This window comes from Meriones unguiculatus, chromosome 8 (genome assembly GCF_030254825.1).
Source record: "Meriones unguiculatus strain TT.TT164.6M chromosome 8, Bangor_MerUng_6.1, whole genome shotgun sequence".
NCBI lineage: Eukaryota > Metazoa > Chordata > Mammalia > Rodentia > Muridae > Meriones > Meriones unguiculatus.
The window spans coordinates 92,833,480-92,858,478 of NC_083356.1; the positions used below are offsets into that span (position 1 = coordinate 92,833,480).

The 24,999-nt window shown below is 40.2% G+C and overlaps 1 protein-coding gene across 2 annotated transcripts in view; it reads right to left on the reverse strand.

Annotated features, from left to right (window-relative positions):
- Neb (nebulin) overlaps positions 1 to 24,999 on the reverse strand; it is a 192,595-nt gene that overhangs the window by 96,724 nt on the left and 70,872 nt on the right. Inside the window, exons 53-69 of one of the 2 annotated variants that reach the window (XM_060390153.1) lie at positions 22,313 to 22,417; positions 21,258 to 21,365; positions 20,625 to 20,936; positions 20,078 to 20,281; positions 19,759 to 19,863; positions 19,570 to 19,677; positions 18,182 to 18,493; positions 17,696 to 17,899; positions 17,155 to 17,259; positions 14,354 to 14,461; positions 10,491 to 10,802; positions 8,175 to 8,378; positions 7,768 to 7,872; positions 6,184 to 6,291; positions 4,605 to 4,916; positions 3,970 to 4,173; positions 2,993 to 3,097 (exon numbers count right to left, since the gene is read on the reverse strand). In XM_060390153.1, coding sequence (XP_060246136.1) covers positions 2,993 to 3,097; positions 3,970 to 4,173; positions 4,605 to 4,916; positions 6,184 to 6,291; positions 7,768 to 7,872; positions 8,175 to 8,378; positions 10,491 to 10,802; positions 14,354 to 14,461; positions 17,155 to 17,259; positions 17,696 to 17,899; positions 18,182 to 18,493; positions 19,570 to 19,677; positions 19,759 to 19,863; positions 20,078 to 20,281; positions 20,625 to 20,936; positions 21,258 to 21,365; positions 22,313 to 22,417 — 3,021 coding nt within the window. The remainder of the gene's footprint in view (positions 1 to 2,992; positions 3,098 to 3,969; positions 4,174 to 4,604; positions 4,917 to 6,183; positions 6,292 to 7,767; positions 7,873 to 8,174; positions 8,379 to 10,490; positions 10,803 to 14,353; positions 14,462 to 17,154; positions 17,260 to 17,695; positions 17,900 to 18,181; positions 18,494 to 19,569; positions 19,678 to 19,758; positions 19,864 to 20,077; positions 20,282 to 20,624; positions 20,937 to 21,257; positions 21,366 to 22,312; positions 22,418 to 24,999) is intronic. The other variant, XM_060390154.1, reaches the window with a different exon arrangement.

A 24,999-nucleotide genomic window follows, 5' to 3' on the forward strand; every position in this document is an offset into this window, starting at 1 on the left:
AAAAAAATTTCTATTGGTTTTTGAACTGAGAAAACATCACTTACTGTTTCTGACAGAAGACTTCTTAAAAATTTCTTTGTTTATAAAAATTTTGACCAATTTTGTGTCCTTCTGAAATTGTGTAGACTTTACAGTCACTGCTAACAGTGATCATCAATAAATCAAAACCAACACTCTGTCTGATCTTACAAAAGTATCTCCTGTAGCCCAGGCTGGCCTGGAACTTACAGTCCTGTGACCCTCGTGTTCCTTGATGCTGACATAAGCTGAATGGTATGTAGCAAAATACTTTAATAAACCAATTTTAATTGTAAAAAGTTACTGGATCTCTTAATGAGATGTGTTACTTAGAGAAGCTGAACTGTGCCTTGAATGAAAGGAATCTGATGGGTACTGATGGATTAAATTGTCTGTCTCCAGAGTTTTGTTTCAATGCTCTCAGATTTACAGTGCTGTGCTGGTGACACATGTGTGTCTTTTGCTTTTAAAAAATGTGTTTATGTAGTCATATTTCGGAAAATATTTTAGTGGATGTTTTGGAATGTTGGAATGGTATTTACCTCTTTTGAAAACCTATAAAAAACTTTAAGACAGGGTCAACATCAGTGAACATCCAACGTTTGCCATGTTTGTGTTTTTCTCCTACACTCTTTATGTGTGTATTGTATGTATTCTTTTTTATTTGCTATATTTTATTTGTTTCTCTATAAATAATGTCCACTTTACTGATAAAAATTAAACCAAATGTAGAGCTCTACAGCTTTTAAAAATGTTTTAAATTAAATTATTCAACCAATTAAAAGAAAATCATAGATAGCACAAACTTCGCTCCTATTTTTTTTTTACAAAATATTTATATAATTTTTATTTATGGGCATGTATATGTATCTGTGTGGATATATGTCAAGTGTGTGTGGGTGCTAGAGGAGGACAGAAGAGGGCATCAGGGCCCCTGGAGCTGGAGTTACAGGTGGCTATAAACTAGTCTTTGTGGGGTTCTGGGACCTGGGTCCTCTGGAAAAGCAGAAAGCACTCTCAACTGCTTAGCCCTCTCTTTGGCCCCACATTATTTCTTTTATAACTGGAAAATTATATACTCCATCTATTATATCTTCACATTCCAGAATAAATAATTACGTATGCTCTCATAATACAACTTGGAAAATGCTCTAGAACCACTTTATCGAGGAGCTCAAGTCAGATTTCTTCAATTTTTTCCAGCATTTGAAAGAGGCATGGTGTTTTGAGACAGGAAGTATTTTCATCATCTCCAAGGCAGTATTCTAAAGCTTATTTTGGGAGCTCACCTATGCAATGAAACTAGAATACAGATACATGAGAATATAAGAGAAAAAGCCAAGATGTGTTTGCTGTACTTATGTTCATGGAGGGAGCTGTGAGATGAAGGCGCTTGGTAATGACTTTCAAAGTCATTCAAGTGGGTCATTCTGAAACCCCATCTTCAGAGAACAGAGGTTGGAGAATTAATCTTGACATTTAAAGAAAGTAAATCCAATTGGAAATTTTAGAATTAAAAAAAAATCCCATATATTCTTACTAGTCTAAAGGGAAAATCTACTTCATCTTTCTTTATAGCAAAGAACCTTATCACAGTCCAGGATGGAAGCCAGCTTGATCTGCCTTCGGCTCAGTGAGCCCAGGTTCAGCAGAGAAGCCTGCCCTAATGTGGCTGAGCTGGGGCCAGTTGGATATTTCTGGTGGGTCTTTTCTGTGATGCTGGAGGAAAGAAAATGTTTCATTGACTTGTCTTTGCTATATGATATAAGAGGCATGCTCTTTCTTTAGGTCTGTTAATTGCAAACAGATGTGATTAGTACAGATGAAATGATAAACTTGATCAAGTCTTCAGAGTAAAAGCTTAAGATTTCACTATGAGTAGTAAAAAACGTGGTCCTTTAAAAATGAAAAATGTAATAAATTGAAAAATGGAAAAATGTAAAAAATGTAATAAATTAGTATACTTGAATCTATCAGGTAGATTCTTCACTTGGGCAAAAGCAATCAAGTAAGAGACTACTTATGCAGTAATAATTCTGCACTGCAAAGATCATTATTTTTCTCTTAGGTTCTAATGTATCTAATACACTTCAATAACAAGAGGAATTTGATTCATTGCCTTTAGGCAACTTTGAAAATGACGAATTAAAAATCTCTCCTTTGGATCTTGTTAATAAACTTTGTTACTTTAAGCATATTAAATAAATTTAATTTTCATGGTAACTTGAGGGTAAAAGAAAGGAATTAAAAATTATTAATCAACTATTTGACACCAGTTCCCATTTTACCCATGTTACAGATTTCACCTCATTTTGTCATCACAAAAAGAGTTTCTAGATATTTTTGTGGACGAGGTAACTGAAGAAAACAAGCATGCAGAATAAACTTCAAAACAAGTTCTAATTTAATGGACAACATGATCCCTTTGGATCTGTGTGTGTGTGTGTGTGTGTGTGTGTGTGTGTGTATCGACAAGCACATGTCACAGCACACTTGCGGAGTCAGAGGACAACCTTGAGGATCAGTCTTCACGTTCTATCCTGTTTGGGACAGGATCCTGTGTGTATGCCTGGCTAGCTGGCCTGGGGAATTCTCAGGAATTCTTCTGTCTCTATCCCCCATTTTTCACTAGTTCTGGAGATACTCCCTACCACATCAGTCTCTACATGGTTTCTTGGGATCCGAACTCAGGTCATTATGCTTGCCTGGCAAGTACTTTACCCAAGACCCTGTCTTTCTAGCTCGAGCAATAATTGCTGTTAATTGAAGTGATAGTTTATTATTTGTTGACTGTGAGGACTGATATCTTCGCGTCTGTCCTGTCAGAAGTAAGATAATGAGTATAACAAACATGGACACGACCAACTTGACTGTGATGAATGAAAGTCTAATGTTCCTACATCCGCAATAACCCATGAGGACAGATGAAGAAAAAGAGATGGTTGAAGGAAATCGAAGGGACGGTTAGTCTCACCTCGCTGTAGTTTATTTTGTTTTGTCTGGCCAGCATGATTTCAGGCGTATCGGGCATAATGTGGATTTGGGTCTTGTCTTTATCCCAGGCTTCTGTGTACAAGCGCTGTGAAAGAGAAAACAGTAAAATCACAAAACATAACAAAATGAAGCATTTTAAAATGCTTCTTTAAAACTCCTGTTTAAACAGGAGTTTTAATCGAGTTCATAAGCATATTGAAAGCATATTGTAGGCCTCTTTGCCTACAGTGCTGTGTATTTTTATACTCTTTTCAATACCTTCGACTTTATATGATAACTACTAAAACTAAATATAAACATATTAATATGAGAAAAATGTACAGATAAGCAAATACATACACTGTTACCAGGTCACTCAAAATCCAATTAAAATTGCATAATCAAGTATTTCGCCAGCATCTTTATAGAGCCATATACTTACCATGGCTATATTAAAGCTCTTTCCACAAGTTTAAAGAGAGGAGATTCAACACAAACAATATATTACGCTAATAGACTCAATAGACTTAAAACATGTCGAGCCCCAAATGGCCATTCTATTCTAATATTTTTAAAGTTTTAATCATGTGCATGCATGTGTATCTCTGTGTGGGTGTGGGCACATTAGTGCAAGGAATCATGGTGGCCAGAGACATCAGATCCCTCGAAGCCATACTTACAGGCAGTTATTAGCTGCCCGGCATGGGTATTAGGCACATATTTGGTTTCTTGGCAAGAGCAGTAGGCACTTTGAACTATTGAACCATCTCTCCAGCCCCAAGAAATCCTGTTTGTAATGCTGACCATGTCACAAAGATTTAGATGGCAAAGCAGATATTCTTCTAGCTGTGTTTGAAATTCTTATATAAGGATTTGTAGAACTCACTAAATCACTGTACTTCGGGTCAGAATTTAACCGGATAAAATACAAAGACTAACTTAACTATTTGTTCTGCCTTGTTTTCCCCCAGACCTCACCTTGTTCATGTTGAGGGCATTGTTCTTGGCCAGCACCTGTTCCAGAGAGTCAGTCACACTGGTGAACTTGAACTTGTCTGGAGGCTGGCGGTAGATGTTGTCACTCAGGATCTCTGCGGCTCTCTTGCACTTGACCACATCCAGAGAGCCGATGGGAACCCAGCCAATGCCTCTCATCCACTGGAGATCTGCCTTGTACATGTTCTGGGAAGCGGAGAAGGCGGCAGATGTTATCACCATGGATCTCTGTGTTGGTCTTACGCTTGATCACACCCAGAGATCCCATGGGAAAACCAAGTCATTTCCACTCATCCAACAGGAGACTATGAATGTTCTATAATCCAGTGAGACTCAACACAAAAGTGAGTGCTGCTGAACCGGTTATGATAGTTGGTCTCAAGGAACAGTGACTGGAAACTTCAAGCTTTGCATATATCTTTCAAAATATGAAGGCAAAATTATTTCATCTTATAGAATAATACTCTCCTTTAAAAATATAAGAAAAGGGCATTTTAAAAAAAACGAGGAACAGAAATAAGATACATCAGCTTTCTGAGGGATCTATCTAATCTTAAACATAAACATTATTATGAATTACTACCGTAAATGTGACTCCTACAGATCTGAGCACTCACATCACTCTGGAGGTCGTAGGCCTGCCGGGCATGGATGACGTCGTTCTGGTCAGGTAGGCACGTCCACTGGTGTAGGTAGTTCCTGTAGTCCACGTCACTGACCAGCGTCTGGCACTTCTTGGCCAGCACCACCCCCAGCATGTCCACTGGGCTGCTGAACTTGGTCTTCCACTTCTCAAAGTCCTTCTTGTACTCCCTGTCACTCTGGATCTTGGCCACATGCATGGACCACATCATCTTGGGGTCATCCTTGATGTTCCGGGCTCCGATGTGGTGGCCCAGCTGCTTCCGGTAGCCATCTTTGTATTTGTACTGAAATGAAAATGGTCATAAAAAAAAGTTAATGGAATGGGTTAAGAGTATTATCAGTTTCTTGTTATTTTTAAATTGCCAGTATTTGCTGAGAAATAAAGTTATATGGATATTTCCCTATCACTACTCTAGACTGTGGTTTAAATGCATAGCACAGCAACACTCTAGTGGGAATGCAGGCTAAACTATCCTATATCTTGTGTTCATCAAATCTGTGGACATAAAGGCAGTAACACTATTTAAAAGATGTATCAGAACCATAGACTGCCTTCTCTTCATCTTTGGTCAGTAAAGCCACTAACCAGAAAGCTTATTTGTGATTTCAGTAATACTATTTATTTATTTATTTATTTATTCATGTGAGTGTTTTATCTGCATGTACACCTGCATGCCCTAAGAGGGCATCAGATCCCAGTATAGATGGTTATGAGCCACCATATGTTTGCTGGGAATTGAACTCAGGACCTCTGGAAGAGCAGACAGTGCTCTTAACCACTGAGCCATCTCTCCCACCTCAGGAATATTATTCTTTAGTTGGTAGATTCTATTTCTTTCCTACAAGTCCCCTCATTGCCATCCTGAGTCTGGCTCTGCTTTTACTGAGTCTCGTGAAGTGCAATATGGCTCAGATGAGGCTTCCACAGTGAGAAAATGATATGTACACAAGCAGGCTGATATTTCAGTCATGGTGGGAGCAGCTACCCTGGCATCCTCTGGTAACAGCATCACTGCAATTTTAATGTAAAAAAAAAATTACTGTAGACTATATTCCACCAAAGGACCTTTTCCTTTTTCAGAGATGGAAGGAGTATTGAAGTTCATCATTCTTAAGTTTGTTCACCTTTGTCTTTCCATTTTCATTAAATAATTTGGCAGGTGAATTTCAGATCATTTTCAAAGAAAGAGTTGGCGATAATACAGAGCAAGTTTAGAGAAAGGTAGAGTTTCCTGTTGCCTTCTGGGTCTTTATCTGTTAGACTGCGAGTACAATCAAGTTATCTTCTACGCCTATGAAAACTACATGATCAAATATAAAGAAGAATTTTCCATAATTACAGATATGAAATATGATACATCATCATTTGATTTTAAACCAGCGGGACCTGGATATCAACCTTTTGGAATAGAAAATGAGCTTTTAAAATAAGAAGTTTTTATGTGATTGATAGTAAGTCAGTAGATGTGTTCTAACAGTCACCCGCCTGTATCTTGTCACTGAGTCTACCTCCCTAACTCAGCCACATAATTTCCTTGTGCCACTACTCACGTCACTGGCGATATCTCTGGAGGCCTTGGCTGCTACGATGGGGATGGCATCAACACGCAGGTCATAGCCTTTCTTCTTTGCTTCTTCATTGGCGAGTTTATACAGACTCTACCAAAAGAGAAAAGGGCTGATAGCAACAATATGGAAAGTATCAAATGACTTCTACCATGTGATTTTAAAGGACGGACCTGGATACAATCTATGGTCCTGGTGATAGGAAAAAGCAAATGAACTCTAGTCTATTCTTCGAAAAGTATTTAGCTCTGTGTCATGGCATATGCTTTTAATCTCTACAAGTGGGAAGCTGAGAGGCAGGTGGATTTCTGAGTTTGAGGCCAGCCTGGTCTACAGTCAAAACTACACAGAAAAGCCCTGTCTTATAAAACAAACAAACAAAAAACCACACAAACAAAAACAAAAAACCAAACCTCAAACAAACATCTATTTAGTGTCAGAAATGGATGAGACATAGCAATGGGTATTTAAATTTATATAATAATTTATTAGATGTTTTATCATTATAGATTTATACATCACTTGTAAATTAATGATAAAACTATTGATAAATCCATATTCATATAATTTAGTAATATATTATTGACAAACTATAATCTATACATGCTGCCAAGTAAAAAAGAAATGGGAGAACAGTATGTCCAGTATTATTCATTTTACTTGTTCATAAAACAAATAAAAATTAACCTGTAATTTAGAATGTAGTGGACAATAATCTTAACTTTAAGATTAGATTACGGTTCTATATTAATAAAACATGTCTATAAAATTGCACATTCCCGCGAATAAGCCAGCCATTGGCATTATTCATGGCGTGCATGTTTGTAAAAGAACCTCAGTTCCTTTCCCTCTGACCTTTCTATGCCTTGTTCCTCTCTCTGCCCTGATGGTACACTGATTTGTCTGGCTGTTGGGGATGTGTCTGTAGCATATACAGACAGCTCTCTCCTAGTATCCAGTCTCCTGCCTTCCCAGACAGTCAACATCTCTAAGCCAAGTCGGGGTGGACTGCCAAGTCGGGCGAAGCCTGGAGCAGGGCAGAGAAACTCGCCTCTGCTGTTCAGTTAGAGCAGGCTTGTTCAGCTCTCTCACATACATTAATTTAAAGTTAAACTAATTTAATTTTAGCAGTTTTTTTCTGAAGCGTTATTTTGATAGCTTTTTGTCCTTTATTTCATTTTTTCAATTTTAATTCAAGACCAGTGTGGGGGAAAATGTGTGCTTTAATAAAGACTCCTTGCCAGGACTATAAGACTTAGCCAGTTAAAATATAGCACATTAGCTGAAGGTGAATATTATTTATTGGTGTAAATGATTAGCCAGTGTTTTATCTGATAAGATGACCCCTTAGAAGTACCGTGAAATACTCCTTGGTCTATTGGCTCACTCTAGGAATAACGTGAGAAACAGTGTGGGTTCTGTTAACTTGCAGAATCCCTTGACATGTAGCATTCAACCCAGAAACAAGAGGGAACGGGCCAGTGTTTGCATGAAAGAGCCACATTATTGAGTATCCCCATCTCCCACCAGCCTGTACGGGAATCTCCACACGGCTGTGGAAGCCCCTACCTCGCTGTAGTTGACTCTGTTCTGCCTTGCCAGCACGATCTCCGGTGTATCAGGCATCACATGAATTTGAGTCTTATCTTTGTCCCAGGCCTCTGTGTATAACCGCTGTAAAAATAAAGTAAGGCGTTGAACGAAAACCACTTAAGATAGGCACTTCAGAAGTCAAATTAAAACAGGATTATTGTTGATACAATTAGGAAAAATAAGCTAGATTTAGCAAAAAGGCATTATACTAGCGATCTGGGTCCTACTGCTTGTTACCAAGACTAAAACTGGAAACAATGAGGCTTAGTATATTTCAAGAACAATTTAAAAGTTAAATGTGACCCTGTCCCCTTGAGGAACTTTGAATTTACTAGCCATTCAAGTGTAAAAGTGCATAGGAAGTCAGAGGTGGCTGGGCTCACCTTGTTCATGTTGAGGGCGTTGTTCTTGGCCAGCACCTGCTCCAGAGAGTCGGTCACACTGGTGAACTTGAACTTGTCTGGAGGCTGGCGGTAGATGTTGTCACTCAGGATCTCTGCGGCTCTCTTGCACTTGACCACATCCAGAGAGCCGATGGGGACCCAGCCAATGCCTCTCATCCACTGGAGATCTGCCTTGTACACATTCTGGGAAGAGGAGAAAAGGGCGGAAGCTCTTCATCAAGGGCGAAGCACATTTATGGCGAAGATGCAAATGGCATCAATAAGAAAGTGAGATTCTATTGTTTCCATAGGAAGCAAGCTTAATGTTTTAGGCAGACAGCAGGAACGACTATGTTCAAAAATGACCCATTCATGGTAAATATATGCCAAATATTTAAACTGTCAGGAGAGAGACAATTCCAACTAACATCTGTCAGTTGTGTTAATGGATTTTATAAATAATGTACACAGGACAGGATGCCAACGCAGAGCGAGTAGAATCATGAATGGCCTACAACAAGCTATCAGCAGATCCATGTATGGCCTTAGCCACAGGAAACATTCTGTAGCCATCACAACCTTTACTCTCTAAGAATACTGACAACATGTAAAAATGTTATTAATGAATATATTTTAATGAAAATTAACATTTGAAGCAATGTGGGTTGGAAAACTGTATGTGCAGATTTTGGGGAGGGGTTGGATTGAACCTGATTGTTGCCTTCAGTGCACTTTTTCTTATATTTCAAATTATTTTTCTTAAAAAAAAAAAAAAAAGCTGGACTGTGGTGATGCCTGCCGAAAATCCCAATTTGGGAGGCACAGGCAGGTGGATCCCTATAAGTTTGAGGCCAGTGTGGTTTACAGAGTGAATTCCAGGACATTAAGGGCTGCACAGAGTGACTGTGCCTCAAAAAATCAAAACCACTAACCAACTAAACAAACAACAACACAATGAGTGACTTAATGTGACAAGGGACAAATAATAATAATGATGATAATGGTAATAATAATAATAGTAATAGGAACCCTTGATGTTCCCAGAATGTGGACAGCTACCGTACTGCCCAAGATTGGTGACAGTAAGTGCACACGTCATTGGGATAGGGTCTTAATCATTTTCCCACTGAGTTCTCAGGGAAGGAGTCTCAGGCTAGTTTCTAGAGACAACCGATTTGCCAGATGTCTCTCAGTTTGTTTTCATCCATTTCTCTCTGTTAAAGTTATTTGTATACCCCATAAGTATTCAAAAACTACTTCCCAACCATGGCACTGGACCCCTGGTCAGCTAGCTAGGAGAATTTCAGCAGCCTCGGGAGCTGAATGGGAAAGATAAATGGAATTTCACAGACGAAGCCTGGGGCACTGCCCTATGCAGGCTGCTTACATGCTTAAAGAGCCACAGCAAGGCTGGCTAGCATAGTCCTTGCTCTATCTGCCGTGAATGCTTCATGCAGCAAAGACCAACCATCATGGGAGGAACTCAGTCCAGAAAAGGCACTTAGCAACCAATGTCCAGCAGTCTGTCAGAGTTGCAATTGTATATGATCAATGCTTGTTAAGCACCTGTTCTTCACAAACCACAAAGCACAGAGCCGGTGGCTGTAGAGCTCCGAGAAACAGCCATTAATGTATAATTATTGCCGATTCATCTCATTCTCCAAAGCTCTCTAATGCTTTGTAATTGCCTCAAATGTTTATAAAATACCCAGTGTTGGGAATGTGCTCTTCGCACCCGGATCTGAGACAGGCATCCACTGCCAATGGATGCTCAGTTTAGTCGTTAGCATCTGACACCCCACACAAGTGGAGCAAATGTCAGCAAAACTGTCCGACAGCTTGCAAACACAGCAGCTGCACCATCTCTTCAGAGTAGCGTGAGTGCAGCACTGTCGTTAGCAGTCTAATGACTAGGACCACCAAGATCCAACAGCAAGTTCTACAGCAGTGTGTGTGTGTGTCACGTGTGTGGTGCTGGAGATTAGATCCAGGGCTTACACACACTAGACAAACCCTCTACCACCAGCCTTCCAGAGTTTTTTTTTTTTTTTTTTTTTTAATTAAAACTTTGCTTTTCAAAACAGTTAACTTCCTAAAGAATATAAGGAAATATTTTCCTTTTGTAGATCCTTGCTTTACACATTGCTTAATTATGGTCTTGTCTTTATAAAATTAAGTCTAGTTAGGAAGTGGCATTTTCTTATAAAGATGTCATTTACCAACCAACAGACCGTAGCTTGAATAGGCCCATGGGTTATGCCTAAGGGCTAACCTTTTCATATAGCTTGGAGGCTCTTTTACAGACAGCATACTCACATCGCTCTGGAGGTCGTAGGCCTGCCGGGCATGGATGACGTCGTTCTGGTCAGGCAGGCACGTCCACTGGTGTAGGTAGTTCCTGTAGTCTGCATCACTGACCAGCGTCTGGCACTTCTTGGCCAGCACCACACCCAGCATGTCCACTGGGCTGCTGAACTTGGTCTTCCACTTCTCAAAGTCCTTCTTGTACTCCCTGTCACTCTGGATCTTGGCCACGTGCATGGACCACATCATCTTGGGGTCATCCTTGATGTTCCGGGCTCCGATGTGGTGGCCCAGCTGCTTCCGGTAGCCATCTTTGTATTTGTACTGAAATGAAAATTCACAAATCAGCCTTCTACTATAAACACTTTGATGGTTGTACAAAATCATGTTAGTTTCATCATAGTTGAACTGAATTTAGCTGATGAGCACTGACTCTAGTCAGCACCCTTTAGCTTTGAGACTGTTTGTTGATGTGGTGATGGAGATAGATTCCACACAACATACACAGGTTACCTCAAGCAACCTATGGCCTGGCACTAAGACACAGTCCTGAAGGCTGGAAGCATACACACTGGGGAGGGTCACTGACAGGAGTCAGAATGAGGCCACTTGTACAAAGGGAGCCTGAAGAGTTGGATCTTACACACTGAAAGTATGGCAGGAAAGGAATGCATTCAAGGAGCATCGTGTGTTTATGAAGCCAGAAAGTGTCTGGCTTGTACAACAAAGGAGATAGTCTATACCAGATTCACACACTCAGTGTTATTAGCAAATTTCTATCATTTTTACAAAGTCTGCTTATCTTGGTAAAGTTGCTATAGCAACCCGACTGTTTAAGAGTGTGCTTAAGGCCACTGTGTTCTATTTTCACATGGGTTAACAGTATTTTTTTTTTTTTATTATCGCAAATGCAATGATTTCAGTGTGGGACTTAGGCCAGTCACCTCCAGTGCATGTTTCCAATTTTAAACATGATTGAGTTAGAAAGTACAGATGAATCAGTGGGAAGAGGAATGCCATCACTGGAGGGAATGCATTTGTTTAGTTTAAACTTCACCATGTATTAAGACTGATTTCAGGAAAGCTGTTTGAATAATTCACAAAATGGAGACAAAGGCAGCATTTACCACTTTTGGGTACAATCTGAAGCTTATGCAGAGAACGCTCTTAGTAGGTTTCTTAAAAATTACTATTTAATTATTTATTATTGCTGGCATGGAGGGGGCTGATACAAAAAAAATAAAGTGAGCCATTCCTAGTATAAAAAAGGCTTCTATGTCTTTCTTCAAAGACTTGAAGATTTTTTTGTTTTTGTTTTTTTTTTAAAGAATGGATACAGGTAATTTATTGAAATCACCAGACACGAAACATTTTCTTAATGAAGATCATGACAGTCCTGTTGCATAATAGCTCAAGATAAAGTAGCAGTTGGAATGCATGTATATTATTCAGCAAGAGAGCACATTTGAGAATGTGAGCATGTATTTGGTAGGTCCTAATGTAATGTTAAAGTTAAACCTACCTCACAGTTTCAAAGTTCAAAGTATGTCACCTTTACAACTTGCACACTTGTAGGGTAAGAGCAAAACTGTTTTCTTTAAGGACTGTTACTCTAGACACAGTAGTTAAGACAGACAATCATAATAAGACTTGGAAGTTTTTTTCATACAAGTCTTTGACTTGCTTGGTTAGAATTACACCAAGATAATTTATGTCTTTTATGGCTATTATGAAGGGTGTTGTTTTCCTAATTCCTTTCTTAGCCCATTTGTCTTTTGTATACAGGAGGGCTACTAATTTTTTGAATTGATTTTGTATCTAGCCACTTTGCTGAAGGTGTTTCTCAGCTGTAGGAGTTTCCCGGTAGACTTTTTTGGGGTCACTCAGGTATACTATCATATCATCTGCAAATAGTGATACTTTGACTTCTTTCTTTCTGATTTGAGTCCCCTTGATCTCCTTTAATTGTCTTATTGCTCTAGGAAGAACTTCAAGAACTATGTTGAAGAGATAAGGAAAGAGTGGGCAGCCTTGCATTATCCCTGATTTCAGTGGGATTGATTTAAGTTTCTCTCAGTTTAGTTTAATGTTGACTATAGGCTTGCTGTATATTGTCTTTACTATGGTGATTGAAGCAGATGCTGAGATTCAAGGCCAAACTTTGGGCAGAGTGCAGGGAGTCTTATGGAGGAAGAGAGGTTTGGGAATAGAGGGATATGGAGGGGACAGGAGCCCCACAGACAACTGACAAAATTAAAAGATATGAGCCCAGGGGGTCCTGCAGACTGATGGACCAACAGAGGACCATGCATAAAAAAGACCTAGACCCCTTCCTAAGATGTGGCTGATTGGCAGCTCAGTCTCCATGTGGATCTCTGAGTGAGGGGAGCAGGGCCTGCCTCTATCATGAACTCAGCTGACTGCTCTCAGATCACCTGCGCCTGATGATGCAGCCTTGCCAGGCCATGGAGGAAGAGGATCCAGGCAGTCCTGATGAGACTTAACAAACTATGGGCAGATGGCAACAGTGGAGAACGTCCCCTTTCAGTGGAATAGGGGAAGGGGATGGTGAGGGAAGGAGGATGAGCCTGGAGGGAGTTGAGGGAGGGGGCTTCAATCAGGATATATGATGAATAAATTGTGAAGAAAAAAAATTTAAAATAAAAAAAAAGAAATAGGAAAAAAAAAGTCTATCGCCATATTTGTTAACAACGAGCCTTGATATTCACAGTAGGTATCCATTCCTCAAAATCTGGAAGGCACCAGGAAAGCAAGATGGTTTTATCCTGGGATGAGGCAGGGAAAGGGGGTGCTATACTGCATAGCCAGGATTTATAAGTAAGATATAAGCCTGAGCTAGGCGCTTCCAACTGGTACTGGTAAATGCTTTCTCCTCATAATCTGACAAGGGTGTGTTGTAACATCAAGTGGTGCATGCATTTTTAGATACTGTACATTAAAATGCCACATAAAAGCTAGACATTGATCCTCAACAGAATTCAGGCTTGTGAGTGTCACTGTAGGTTTTCCTCTGAGTGTATGGTCACTCTTAAATAAACTTCTCCAAGCCTGCAGCTCTGCTCTAGCATTCTCTCAAACTCTGTTCCTGGGAAGTAATTTTCTTTTTCTTTCTGGGAACACAAACCCTTTCACAAATACCAAGTTTCTCATTCTCTCCAAAACCAGGTTTCTGAAAAATTTCATACAAAGAAGATAATTTTTTTTTTGTTTGTTTGAGAAACACACTGTGTCCTGACTCGTTTTATGTCAGCTGGGCACAGTTAGAGTTATCTGAAAGGAGGGAACCTGAATTGAGAAGATTCCTAAGACCTCGCTGTAGGGCATTTTCTTAGTTAGTGATTGATGGGGGTGAGGGGGAGAACCAGTCCATCATGGATGTGACCATCCCTTTGTTGGAGGTCCTGGGTTCTGTAAGAAAGCAGGCTGAGCAAGCCATGAAGAGCAAGCCAGTAAGCAGCACCCCTCCATGACTTCTGTATCAGCTCTTACCTCCAGGTCCCTGCCCTGTTTGAGCGCCTGACTGACTTCCTTCAGTGATGAAAAGTGATACCTTCAGCGATGAAAAGTGATATGGAAGTGTAAGCGAAATAAACCCTTTTCATCTCCAAGTTGCTTTTTGATTTGAGCTGTTTTGTCACAGCCATAGAAACACTAGGATGCACTGGTTTGAGCCTCTGGCTAGTCTCCTCCTTGTGACATAGTTGAGGCTGATGGGGGCATTCTTCCTGCCTTAGTCTCTTAAATGCTTTACAAGCACACCCTATGGGAAGTACTTTGTGAAGCTTCAGTTCTGTGAAAATGCCACACCATGCTACGGAAGCAGGGAAGGGATGGGATGAAGATTGATAGCTTACGTCACTGGCGATGTCTCTGGAGGCCTTGGCAGCCACGATAGGGATGGCATCACTTCGTAAGTCATAGCCTTTTTTCTTTGCTTCTTCATTGGCGAGTTTATACAGACTCTAAATTTGGGCCATCATTCAAAAGAAAGAAAAAATTGGTTAGATGTCGATGTTCATATCTAAAAACTAATAGAAGATTTCATTAATTCATAAACCTCGCCATACAGTGCTTATTATATAATATGATTTCTGAGTTCCAAGACTTCATCTTTTGCAACAAAGAAAATACCTATGAAGAATATTACAGCTGATTATTTTAACATTTTACAATGGATTAAATAAACAAATATACATGTAAGATGTTTCCAGAGAAATCAAGCTAATGCCAAAGGTGGAAACATGTAGATGAACTGTTGTTCATGGACATTAACTCAGTCTATTTGGCCTTTGTGCCTGTGACTATGCTCTGTATTTGGCACAGACTAAGATGAGGAGAAGTGATGAGAGCCTGGTAACTTAGGGGACTTAGGGGACCCACTGCTGAGAAGCCAAACCACAGTAGGCAATTTAACCACAGAGGTCAACCACAGAGACAACAGCATTCCAGGAAGCAGTTATCCACTGCGATCTAAGAACGAAGAAGCTTTCTGCAGAGGGCTGCCCTGGTTTGTACCTTGAATGATAAGCCAGGAGTCCACAGACTGGTAGCCTATGGAAGCTGGTGGTCAGGGGAAGAGAGAACATGCGAAGGAGTGGGATGAGCTACCAGTGAGGGATGTCGGACATGGACCAAAAAGATTCTGGAGTCGGGACAGAACACTTGCAGTTAAGAAAAAGAATGTGGCACTCAGAGCTAGGGATACAACTCCGAGGTAAGGTGCTTGCCAGCACAGGAGGCACTGAACTCAGGCAAGGGAGTTCTTCCTGCCATGCCTGACCAGCAACATGGCCCTACCCAGAAATACAGACTCAAACATTCCAGCTGGAGGGCTTGATACATTTGGGTGACAATTAAGAGCTGTTTATACAAGCGCTACAACTACAGTTACATTGTGCAGAAGGGTAATAGTCTATTGATCTGTCCTGTCAGAGAAATGGTATTCAACTTGCTGGTGGCACAAAGCTCAGAGGAAAAGGGTAATAGACCTCTGTCAAGATCTTAGATTCACAAAGATCTCTATGGGCTTAAACCTGTAGCCTCAGTCTAACAGGAAGAAATTACACGGGGATAAATGTCAATCTGTGAGCTAGATTTAATTACAAATGCACACACGCAGCCTAGGGGGGAACCCAGCTTAACTTTAGCTCTTGTGAAAGGCCTCAGAGTCTCAGAGGATTCCAGAGCATGCATACCAGCCTTGACACAGCAGCCAGTGTGCCCCAGCAGGGTACAGAAATGCAGGCCACAGGTCAGAGAGATGAAAACCAGCAGTCCTGACCATAACTCACTTATGGTATTTCATTTAGCTCAGAGCCACGTCTGAGCAGCGGAAGGGATTCCAGGATTGTGGGGATGTTAAGCTTACAAAGGACCTGGGGAAAGGGGCTGGCAGGGAAGGACAGTGGTGGGGTATCTCTATGTCTGTGTACAGGCTGGTACTGCCAACTTCAGAGGACTTTTGGGGACTTTCAGAGAGAAATGTAAGAGAAACATTTTTTCAAATGGAAATTTCCAGAACAAATGGATTGACTTATGAAACAAGCTCCTTGTCATGGGGGAATTCTTAAGCAAAGGTGGCACAATCTTGTGTGTGGGGTGTCTCTCCTGGTGAGGGGACTGACCTCTCTCTCTGCCTAAGACACAGATTCTAAAGCGGGGACCCATGATCTCATGCTCACCAGATACAAAAAGAAACAGGCTCATTCCTGTATCAACCTGGCACAGTTTCCTGTCAGGTGGTTCTGGGATTTTTAGACCTTGGCTTTATTCTTATACTTTAGAAATCAGAAGTTTTAACACTACACCAGAATTTAAGAGCAATATGCTAGACATAGAAAATATATATATGAGGCTTTGCACCAGCGCTAAGGGGAGACGTATGTATATTCTGTTTTTAATTACTTCACTTTTAAAGTTAATAAAAGAGGGGCCCGAGCAGTACTTCTCAACTTTCCTAATGCTGTGACCCCTTAATACAGTTCCTTATGTTGTTGTCAAATTATTTTTGTTGCAATTTCATAACTATAGTTTTGCTACTGTTATGAGCCATAATAGAAATATCTGATATGCAGATGGTCTTAGGTGACCCTTGAGACAGGAACATTTGACCCTTAAAGGGGTTGCAACCTTTGAGAACCAGGCTAGAGAGTTGGCTTAGTGGTTAAGAGTACTGACTACTCTTCCAAAGGTCCTGGGTTCAATTCCCAGCACACATAACATGGCTCACAGCCATCAGTTGACCAGCTGTAACACCAGTTCCAGGATATCCAACACCCTCTTCTGGCCTCTGTGGGCACCAGTCATGCACACGGTGAACTGATATATATGCAGACAAAACATCCACACACATAAAACAGAATGCATTAAAGAAAAAAAAATTAAATAAAAGAAAATGTTGTACTTCATCTTACAATTATTGTTAGAATCTGTTAGAATCATTAATTCTTGTAATTAATGCAAAAATTGCATTACCATAAATGGTTACTCATCTGAAAGTTAAGCATTTATAATAGTGATTGAGAAATTCAATCGTTGGCTTTCTCATGAATTGAGAAAAGGTGATTCTTTACAGAGCTGCCATTCTATCAGCGCGGAATGATCGATTGAAGTGAAGAACAGTACAGATGCTTGAGGACTGGCATCTAACTCTCACCTCGCTGTAGTTGACTTTATTCATTCTCGCCAACATGATTTCTGGTGTGTCTGGCATAATGTGGATCTGCGTCTTGTCTTTGTCCCAGGCTTCTGTGTACAAACGCTATCAAAGGAGATTCACACTCATCAGAAAAAACACCAATGCCAACAGGAAGTTTCAAGACCTTAGAGAACTTATGAACAAAGGAGACAAGGTTATGGTATTTTACTTAAATTTTATATTATATACTTCTCATAGTGGGATATGGATTTGTAATATATATTCTGATAATCTGAAAACTTGTGCAAACTAAAAGGAAAGTAAGAATAAGTATTTCTAGGCAATGATTATTTTTCCACAAAATAGGCCATTTTATCAAAACCAAGAAATACTAACAAGCCAATAGTAAAATATGAGTACCATATTAGATAATATATTAGAGAACTAGGAAATGATAAAAAATAGAACTGTCTTGTGTAAAACTTTTCTTAATCATGTTCCTGTTTTCGGATTCAGCTTCAGCAACCCCACGTGGCTTCCCTGAGCTCTGACCTCTCACCTTGTTCATGGTGATAGCGTTGTTCTTGGCCAGCACCTGCTCCAGAGAATCGGTCACACTGGTGAACTTGAATTTGTCGGGGGGCTGACGGTAGATTTTGTCGCTCAAGATTTCAGTGGCCCTTTTGCATTTTTCCACATCCAGAGAGCCGATGGGCACCCAGCCAATGCCTCTCATCCACTGGAGATCAGACTTGTACATGTTCTGTTGACAAAAACAGTCAGTCAATATTTATTTCCACAATGGGACTGCATCTTTAGACAAAAGATATAAAATCAAGTTAGAAGACTCTTAAAACTATAATGAAATAGGTAACAGGTTCAGAATACCACTTTATTTTGTGTGACTGCTAAGGATTAGCATTCAAAAGGAGAGTAGGCATGCTATCCCTTCACACACTTGCAGGCACAGGTGAGCTCTGGACCACCTATTTAAACCTTCTTCGGTACGATAAACTCACTGTTATCCATGATCATCAGCACTCACATCACTCTGGAGGTCGTAGGCCTGCCGGGCATGGATGACATCGTTCTGGTCAGGCAGGCACGTCCACTGGTGCAGGTAGTTCCTGTAGTCCGCATCGCTCACCAGCGTCTGGCACTTCTTGGCCAGCACCACCCCCAGCATGTCCACTGGGCTGCTGAACTTGGTCTTCCACTTCTCAAAGTCCTTCTTGTACTCCCTGTCACTCTGGATCTTGGCCACATGCATGGACCACATCATCTTGGGGTCATCGTGTATAGCGCGGGCTCCGATGTGGTGGCCCAGCTGCTTACGGTAGCCTTCCTTATATTTGAACTGCAAGAAGAAAAGAAAAGCTGGTTGTCTGCTTTGACCTTTAGAAAATTATATCCACTAGGACAAAATTGTTTTGTTCATTAAACATAATGATTTCCTTTGAATATGTAATATATGTATTTTGTATTATGTAAAAATAAGCAAAACACTAAAAAGAAGAACACAAATATATTATTTTACTACACAGGGCTCTTTGTGGTGTATATGTGTGAAAGAATATAATTAGAATATGAGTCATAAGTTTATGGGTTTTGCCTGCTTTTATAGTTATTATATAAGCATTTTTCTATGTCACTAAAATTCTTTATGAACACGTGTTTTAATGTTAGTGGGCATGTCATTACATGTTAAATATTAATATTAAACTCTGTTATGTTGCTCAGTTGTTTTTAAATGTGATAATCATTTTCTTTATTTTGGAAACAAAATAACAATGTATTTTTTGACTCAAGGACAAAAGCATGAATAAAACATTTTAACAATGTGAGCATCTTTTAAATAAGGCAAAGAATGAAAAAGGGGATATTAGCAGAGCATGCGGAAGTGACCGAGCATATGTACATGCTGCTTTGGAATTGGCTGTGTTTAACCCACTATCGTGTAATAAAGAGAGTAAACAACCTGTGGCCAGGCACTGGAGGCCGAGACAAACACAAGGCCCACGTGGATGGCTGGACTTTTGAGTGATGTGTCCTATCTGCCTAGATACATTAGTTCATCCAGCATGGATTAAGTTTTGAAGAACTCCAACAACAAAAGAAAAAGTGTTGTAAGCGTAAGAAATACATCAGGTGGAGAAGTAAAAAAAAGATCCCAACTTCAGTTAAGGGTGTAGCACTTTGGTTCAGCCTGCAGTGCACATACCGTGAAATGCTCATTCTTACAGCTGATGCATAGCTCAAAGCCACAAGTTCACTATCATTATTTTAAGCTACTTGCTGATGTAATAAACTACCAGCAACAGTTTTAACTTTATAGCTTGTTCCAGTGTAAATCTAAGAGACACAAAGGGACCCTGGTGCCGAAGCTGACCTGAGAACTTCCCAGGCATACCTGACTCCCTGGGATGTACTTACGTCACTGGCAATGTCTCTGGAGGCCTTGGCTGCCTTGATAGGAATGGCATCGAGCCGCATGTCATAGCCTTTCCTCTTGGCTTCTTCCAGGCCAAGCTTATATAATTTCTGCAACAGCCGTAAATAACTGTAAGTTTGACTTACAAAGCATAATGTAAGGGAAAGATATCACATGTTATAAATGCTTACCTCACTGTAATTTATTTTGTTTTGTTTAGCCAATATCACTTCAGGGGTATCAGGCATAATGTGGACGGTGGTTTTATCCTTATTCCAGGCTTCTGTGTAGAGGTGCTAAGAATGACAAGAAGACAGGTCACTAATGAACACTTTGAAACCATGCTTTGTGAGTCAATTCTTGTGATGCATTCAGCTTTCAGTGTCTCTGTCAGTAAGAAGTACATTTCCTTCAGAGACGCTTAAATGTTATGGAGAAGAACAGAAAGTGATTTTTCTTTCTACAGAAAGAGTGTTGCCAGCTTCCACCAGAAACAGTTACAGGACTTACATGGTTCATGGTTATTGCGTTATTTTTTGCCAAAACCATCGGAATGGAGTCCATGAGACTGGAAAACTTGAATTTATCTGGGTGCTGACGGTAAACGTGGTCACTCAGGATCTGAGTGGCTCGTTTGTTTTTCTCATCTTCGAGGGAACCAGCGGGTATCCAGCCGATGCCTTTCAGCCACTGAAGATCAGCCTTGTACAGATTCTGCAATTTCAAGTGACAAGCCACAAATGTAAGCATTTATCCACAAGGGGATAGGAGTTTATGTGCTGTTACATGATACAGACGTGTTTGTAATATTTAAGATTTGGCTTCCTGGATAATTTCGGAAGTTTAACGAAATGCTCAGATTAGAAGCATGTTTCGCAAAGTGAGAGAAATCTGTAGAGAATGACTCAATTCTTCATTGCCTACATCAGCTATCCAGAATATTTCACTATAGACTCTTTCTTTGAAGAATCATGCTGCTGGGATTCCTAGGCGGAGTTTGGGCGTTAGGAAAGGGAATAGTATGTTTCATGGGAACAAAGGAAAACCGTAGACTCACATCGCTCTGGAGGTCGTAGGCCTGCCGGGCATGGATGACGTCATTCTGGTCAGGCAGGCACGTCCACTGGTGTAGGTAGTTCCTGTAGTCTGCGTCGCTCACCAGCGTCTGGCACTTCTTGGCCAGCACCACACCCAGCATGTCCACTGGGCTGCTGAACTTGGTCTTCCACTTCTCAAAGTCCTTCTTGTACTCCCTGTCACTCTGGATCTTGGCCACATGCATGGACCACATCATCTTGGGGTCATCCTTGATGTTCCGGGCTCCTATGTGATGGCCCAGCTGCTTTCGGAAGCCTTCTTTGTATTTGTACTGAAGGAACAAAAGTATATCTCATTTCTTTAAAAAAATAATTTTCATTGCCACCTTTGAGGCAATTTTCAAAACCTATTAATTCTAAAAATCTTGCTAAGCCTGTAGAGATACAGATTTCCAGTTTTTGATATGATTAAAGGCTAAATTCAGCCACAAATCTTATACACAATAAACTGACCTTCGGATTTACCCTTATCCTACTCTGCATGTCTGGGATCATCACTCCTTTTTAATTTGCAATCCCTTAGATGATTTTTCTTCAATTTAAAATTACTCCCATTGCAATCAAATCACTATTTAAAGGACATAACATCTTACTTCACTGGCAATCTCCCGGGATGCTTTCGCTGCTTTGATCGGAATGGCATCAACAGGAAGATCGTAACCTTTTTTCTTCAGCTCCTCATAACCCATTCTGTAGAGTTTCTGTTGAGAGATGAAGACAATCACTCTGGGAAAACCACTCTCCATAAAGAGTATAATGAATAAGCAGAATAATGAAGCCAATGTACTTCATACTTAAAGAGTCCATGAAAATAGTCTGTACTCTAGACCATTCCAATGTAACTGGACAGTATGTCTATGAATTGCTAATGATCATTAAAGTTTAAAGCTCTTTGATTACCAAAGACACAAAATTAAATGTTAGCTCTTCCGAAGAACTTTAGAGAATGCAACAGAAGCTAAGTGACAGAAAGATGAATTATCATTTTGGTGGTATTTTCCAGTTAATGTTGTGTTTCCATTAGAAGTTACAATAGGAAGAAAAAGCCTTTCAGTCTTACTCTTCCCATGGGAAAAGACACAGCGAGGGGCTATCCCTTCATTAGTTAGTGCATCAAGAGTCAGTATCTACCTCATTTCACAGAGCCACTGAAAGAAAGACTGACTGTGGAGACAAGATGGTCCTTCATAAATAATATTTAAAAAAAAAGACTTTTCTGAATTTTAAAACTCATGTGTTAATAATTTGTTCATTCACTTGTGACATAACTGAATAATTCAGAATATGTGCAAATGTAGTTTTGCCCAGAATCCCATTGCCTATTTGTCAAGCACAAAACATTGTAAGCAATGCGGATCCGGTAAGAACCGTTTCTGCCCACACAGGAGAGAGTGAGAATGGTATAAACACTTCATTATGATAGCACTTGTAATAAAACGCAAAGAGAGAGTGATCTGTGCTCTAATGCTGCTCGAGGTAGGGAGCGCCAACACTGGATGTGCAAATGCCACCAAATAAGGACTCAGAGCCACTCTTAGTCTGCTAATTAAAAGGACTTGGGGATTCAAAAGAACTTTCAGACATCTTCGCCGACACGGGAGTGGTTAGCAGAGCTTTCGGAAAAGGCACACTGCACTTGGAAACTCACATCGCTTGTGTTGATTAAGTTTGCCTTAGCCAGAATGATGTCAGGCGTGTCAGGCATGATGTGGATCTGAGTCTTGTCCTTGTCCCAAGCTTCTCTGTAAAGTCTCTAAAATGAGAAACGACAGTTTTATCAATGATATTGTCAGCTTCTGATTCAACACTGGGCTTTAGATGGGTCTATCAAGTTCATATGCATTGAACGTTGATAACAAGACGGCAATAGAAGCAGAGAATTGGCACCATTTTCCTATCTGATATACAACTACCTTTCAAAATATAGATTATGGATCACCTTTTTGAAGTTACAGATACTACTTTCTATGGAAAACAATATAGGAAATAAAAACTTTATTGATAGTATTCAAATAGAATAGCATTTCCATTCTTTTGGCCATCAAAATTCCCCTTAGTGTTTAACTGCCTTATCAAAAGATGGCCTATTCAAATCATGCCTAGGAATTAGGGAATCTTAGTTCTCATTTGGTTTACTATTTATAGTTATATGAATATTTTGGATGATAAGTAAATTGATGGAGAATTTGGGATTCCCAAAAAGGACAGTTTAAAAATTTATCAAACTCTCTTGGCTATGCTAAAACCATCTTCATGTCTATCTTCAACAGAAGACCATGAGAAGAAAACAATAGGATATTTACATAGTATCAAACTTATCAACAAGAAATTTATCAATTACAAGTTTTGAACCCCACTCTTGGTGCGTGGATGATATTTTGCCAAATGTGGTAGCGCACACCTTTGATCCTGGCACTTGAGAGGCAGAGGCAGGCATCTCAGAGAGTTTGGGGTCACCCAGGAATACACAGTGAGACTCTGTCTTTAAATTTTTTTTCAAGAGATAAAATGCTTAAGTCAATAGCTGAAGAACCTGGCAATATCACTTTAAGTAAGTGGTAAAAGTTCTAATGATCAGGCCTAAGACAACTTCCCCTCATGAGGCCTGAGGAAGACAGTGTGTGGCCTCCTCTTGAAAAGACACGATCTGAACCATTGTGAGGACGCCCTGGAAAACTCAAGGCGAAGGAGAAACGGCACCTGCCATCAACATTAAAGACTCAGAAGACAGAAAGGTAGTGAGGAAATAGTTCAGAGTAAGAATAAATGCAATATGTGACCTCGGATTGCATCGTCAGCCAGGGGAAATATTTTTCTTTCACTACAAAGGTTATTAGTAGTAAAAGTGAATGAATATTGATTTTTTAAAAATATTTACTTCGTGTGTGTATGTGTGTGTGTGTGTGTGTGTGTGTGTGTGTGTGTATCAGATGCCAGGGCTCACACATGGAGGCAAGAGGACAGCTTGCAGGAGTGGCTTCTCGTTCACCACGTGGCCTCCAGGATCACCGATCCATCTCACCAGCCCTCCAGCATAAACACTTTCAAGGATTCAGTAATTCCTTACATTTGTCAGGTTCCCTTTAAGATGTACAGGATGGGGCATTCAAAGGGTTGCTACTTTTCTTCTGTATGAATATACTTTCTATCATGCAGATGACCCCGGGGAAGTTAATTAGGCCTTCAGGACCAAACTGAAAAAGGCTCATTGATAGTAATATACGTTTTTCTCAAGTTCTTCAATAATCTTTCTGGTCCTCATGATCGTTGGTGTTACAGGATCGGTGGCTCTTGATTGTATCTTGTGGTATCTTGTGGGATTTTTAGTAGCCATGCCTTTCTATCCACTAGAGGCCAGCAGCACATCACCTCCAAGTTGGGAAAAGCCACGAGAAAAAAACTTTCTACATACTGTCAGAATTTCTTACAGGGGGCAAAAGTATCCCAGTTGAGAACCACTAAACCTGACAAATTTTCAACATTATATGCCTCCTTGAGCCCACAAAATGCACAATGAGTGCTCATACTATTTACATCAGTACATTCAAAAGAAGAGGCTCAAGGACCCTATCTGGCCTGGCTACTGCTTGGCTGTGCAAAGCTCTGACGGACTTGCTATGTTAGCATCCCAGCAACTATGATATGGACTGGTCAGCTTTATAGTCTAGTCTTTTCCCTTGATTATCATCTTGGTTCAGAATTTGTATTTTTTTTTTCTTTCAAAGAAATTAAAATTCCAAGAAATGGGCAAAGTTTAGGGAAACAAACAAAACCCAAAATAAAATGAAACTTAAAATGTACTTGCTTGTTTTTCTACCTTTTGCAGTCAAATAGATCACAAAGACAAAAAAGGAGGAGGAGGAAGAGGAAGAGGAAGTAGAAGAAGAAATGGAGACTGAGCCAGAAAGAGACTGGCAGGCTTGTGTCTGCTACGGCTTTTGGAAAACAAAATTGTTGTCTGTGTTCGGCTAGGAGGAGAGGAGGTTAGTTATCAGTTGTAAAATACAGCCTTATGTATCAGGTGAGAACTAATACGTCATTGAAAATGGAGACCACATGGACACAGTGTACAAAGAGCCTCTTCGGACCCACACGGTTATCATTTCTATCTCCTCAGGCCTCCTTGCGTGTTCTGGAGTCCCACCACACTCGACTGAGCGTCTTAGAATGGTCGAGCTTAGGCTGAGCAGCAACGGTGTCTGCCTTCTTCTCTGTACAAAAATATTCCACGTAGCTGCTTCTGCTTATCTCATCCAATTAGCACTTGTTAAGTGCCTAGTCTATGCCAAGCACTGCTGTCCGTGCTGAACATATACTTACTATGCTATAGAATTA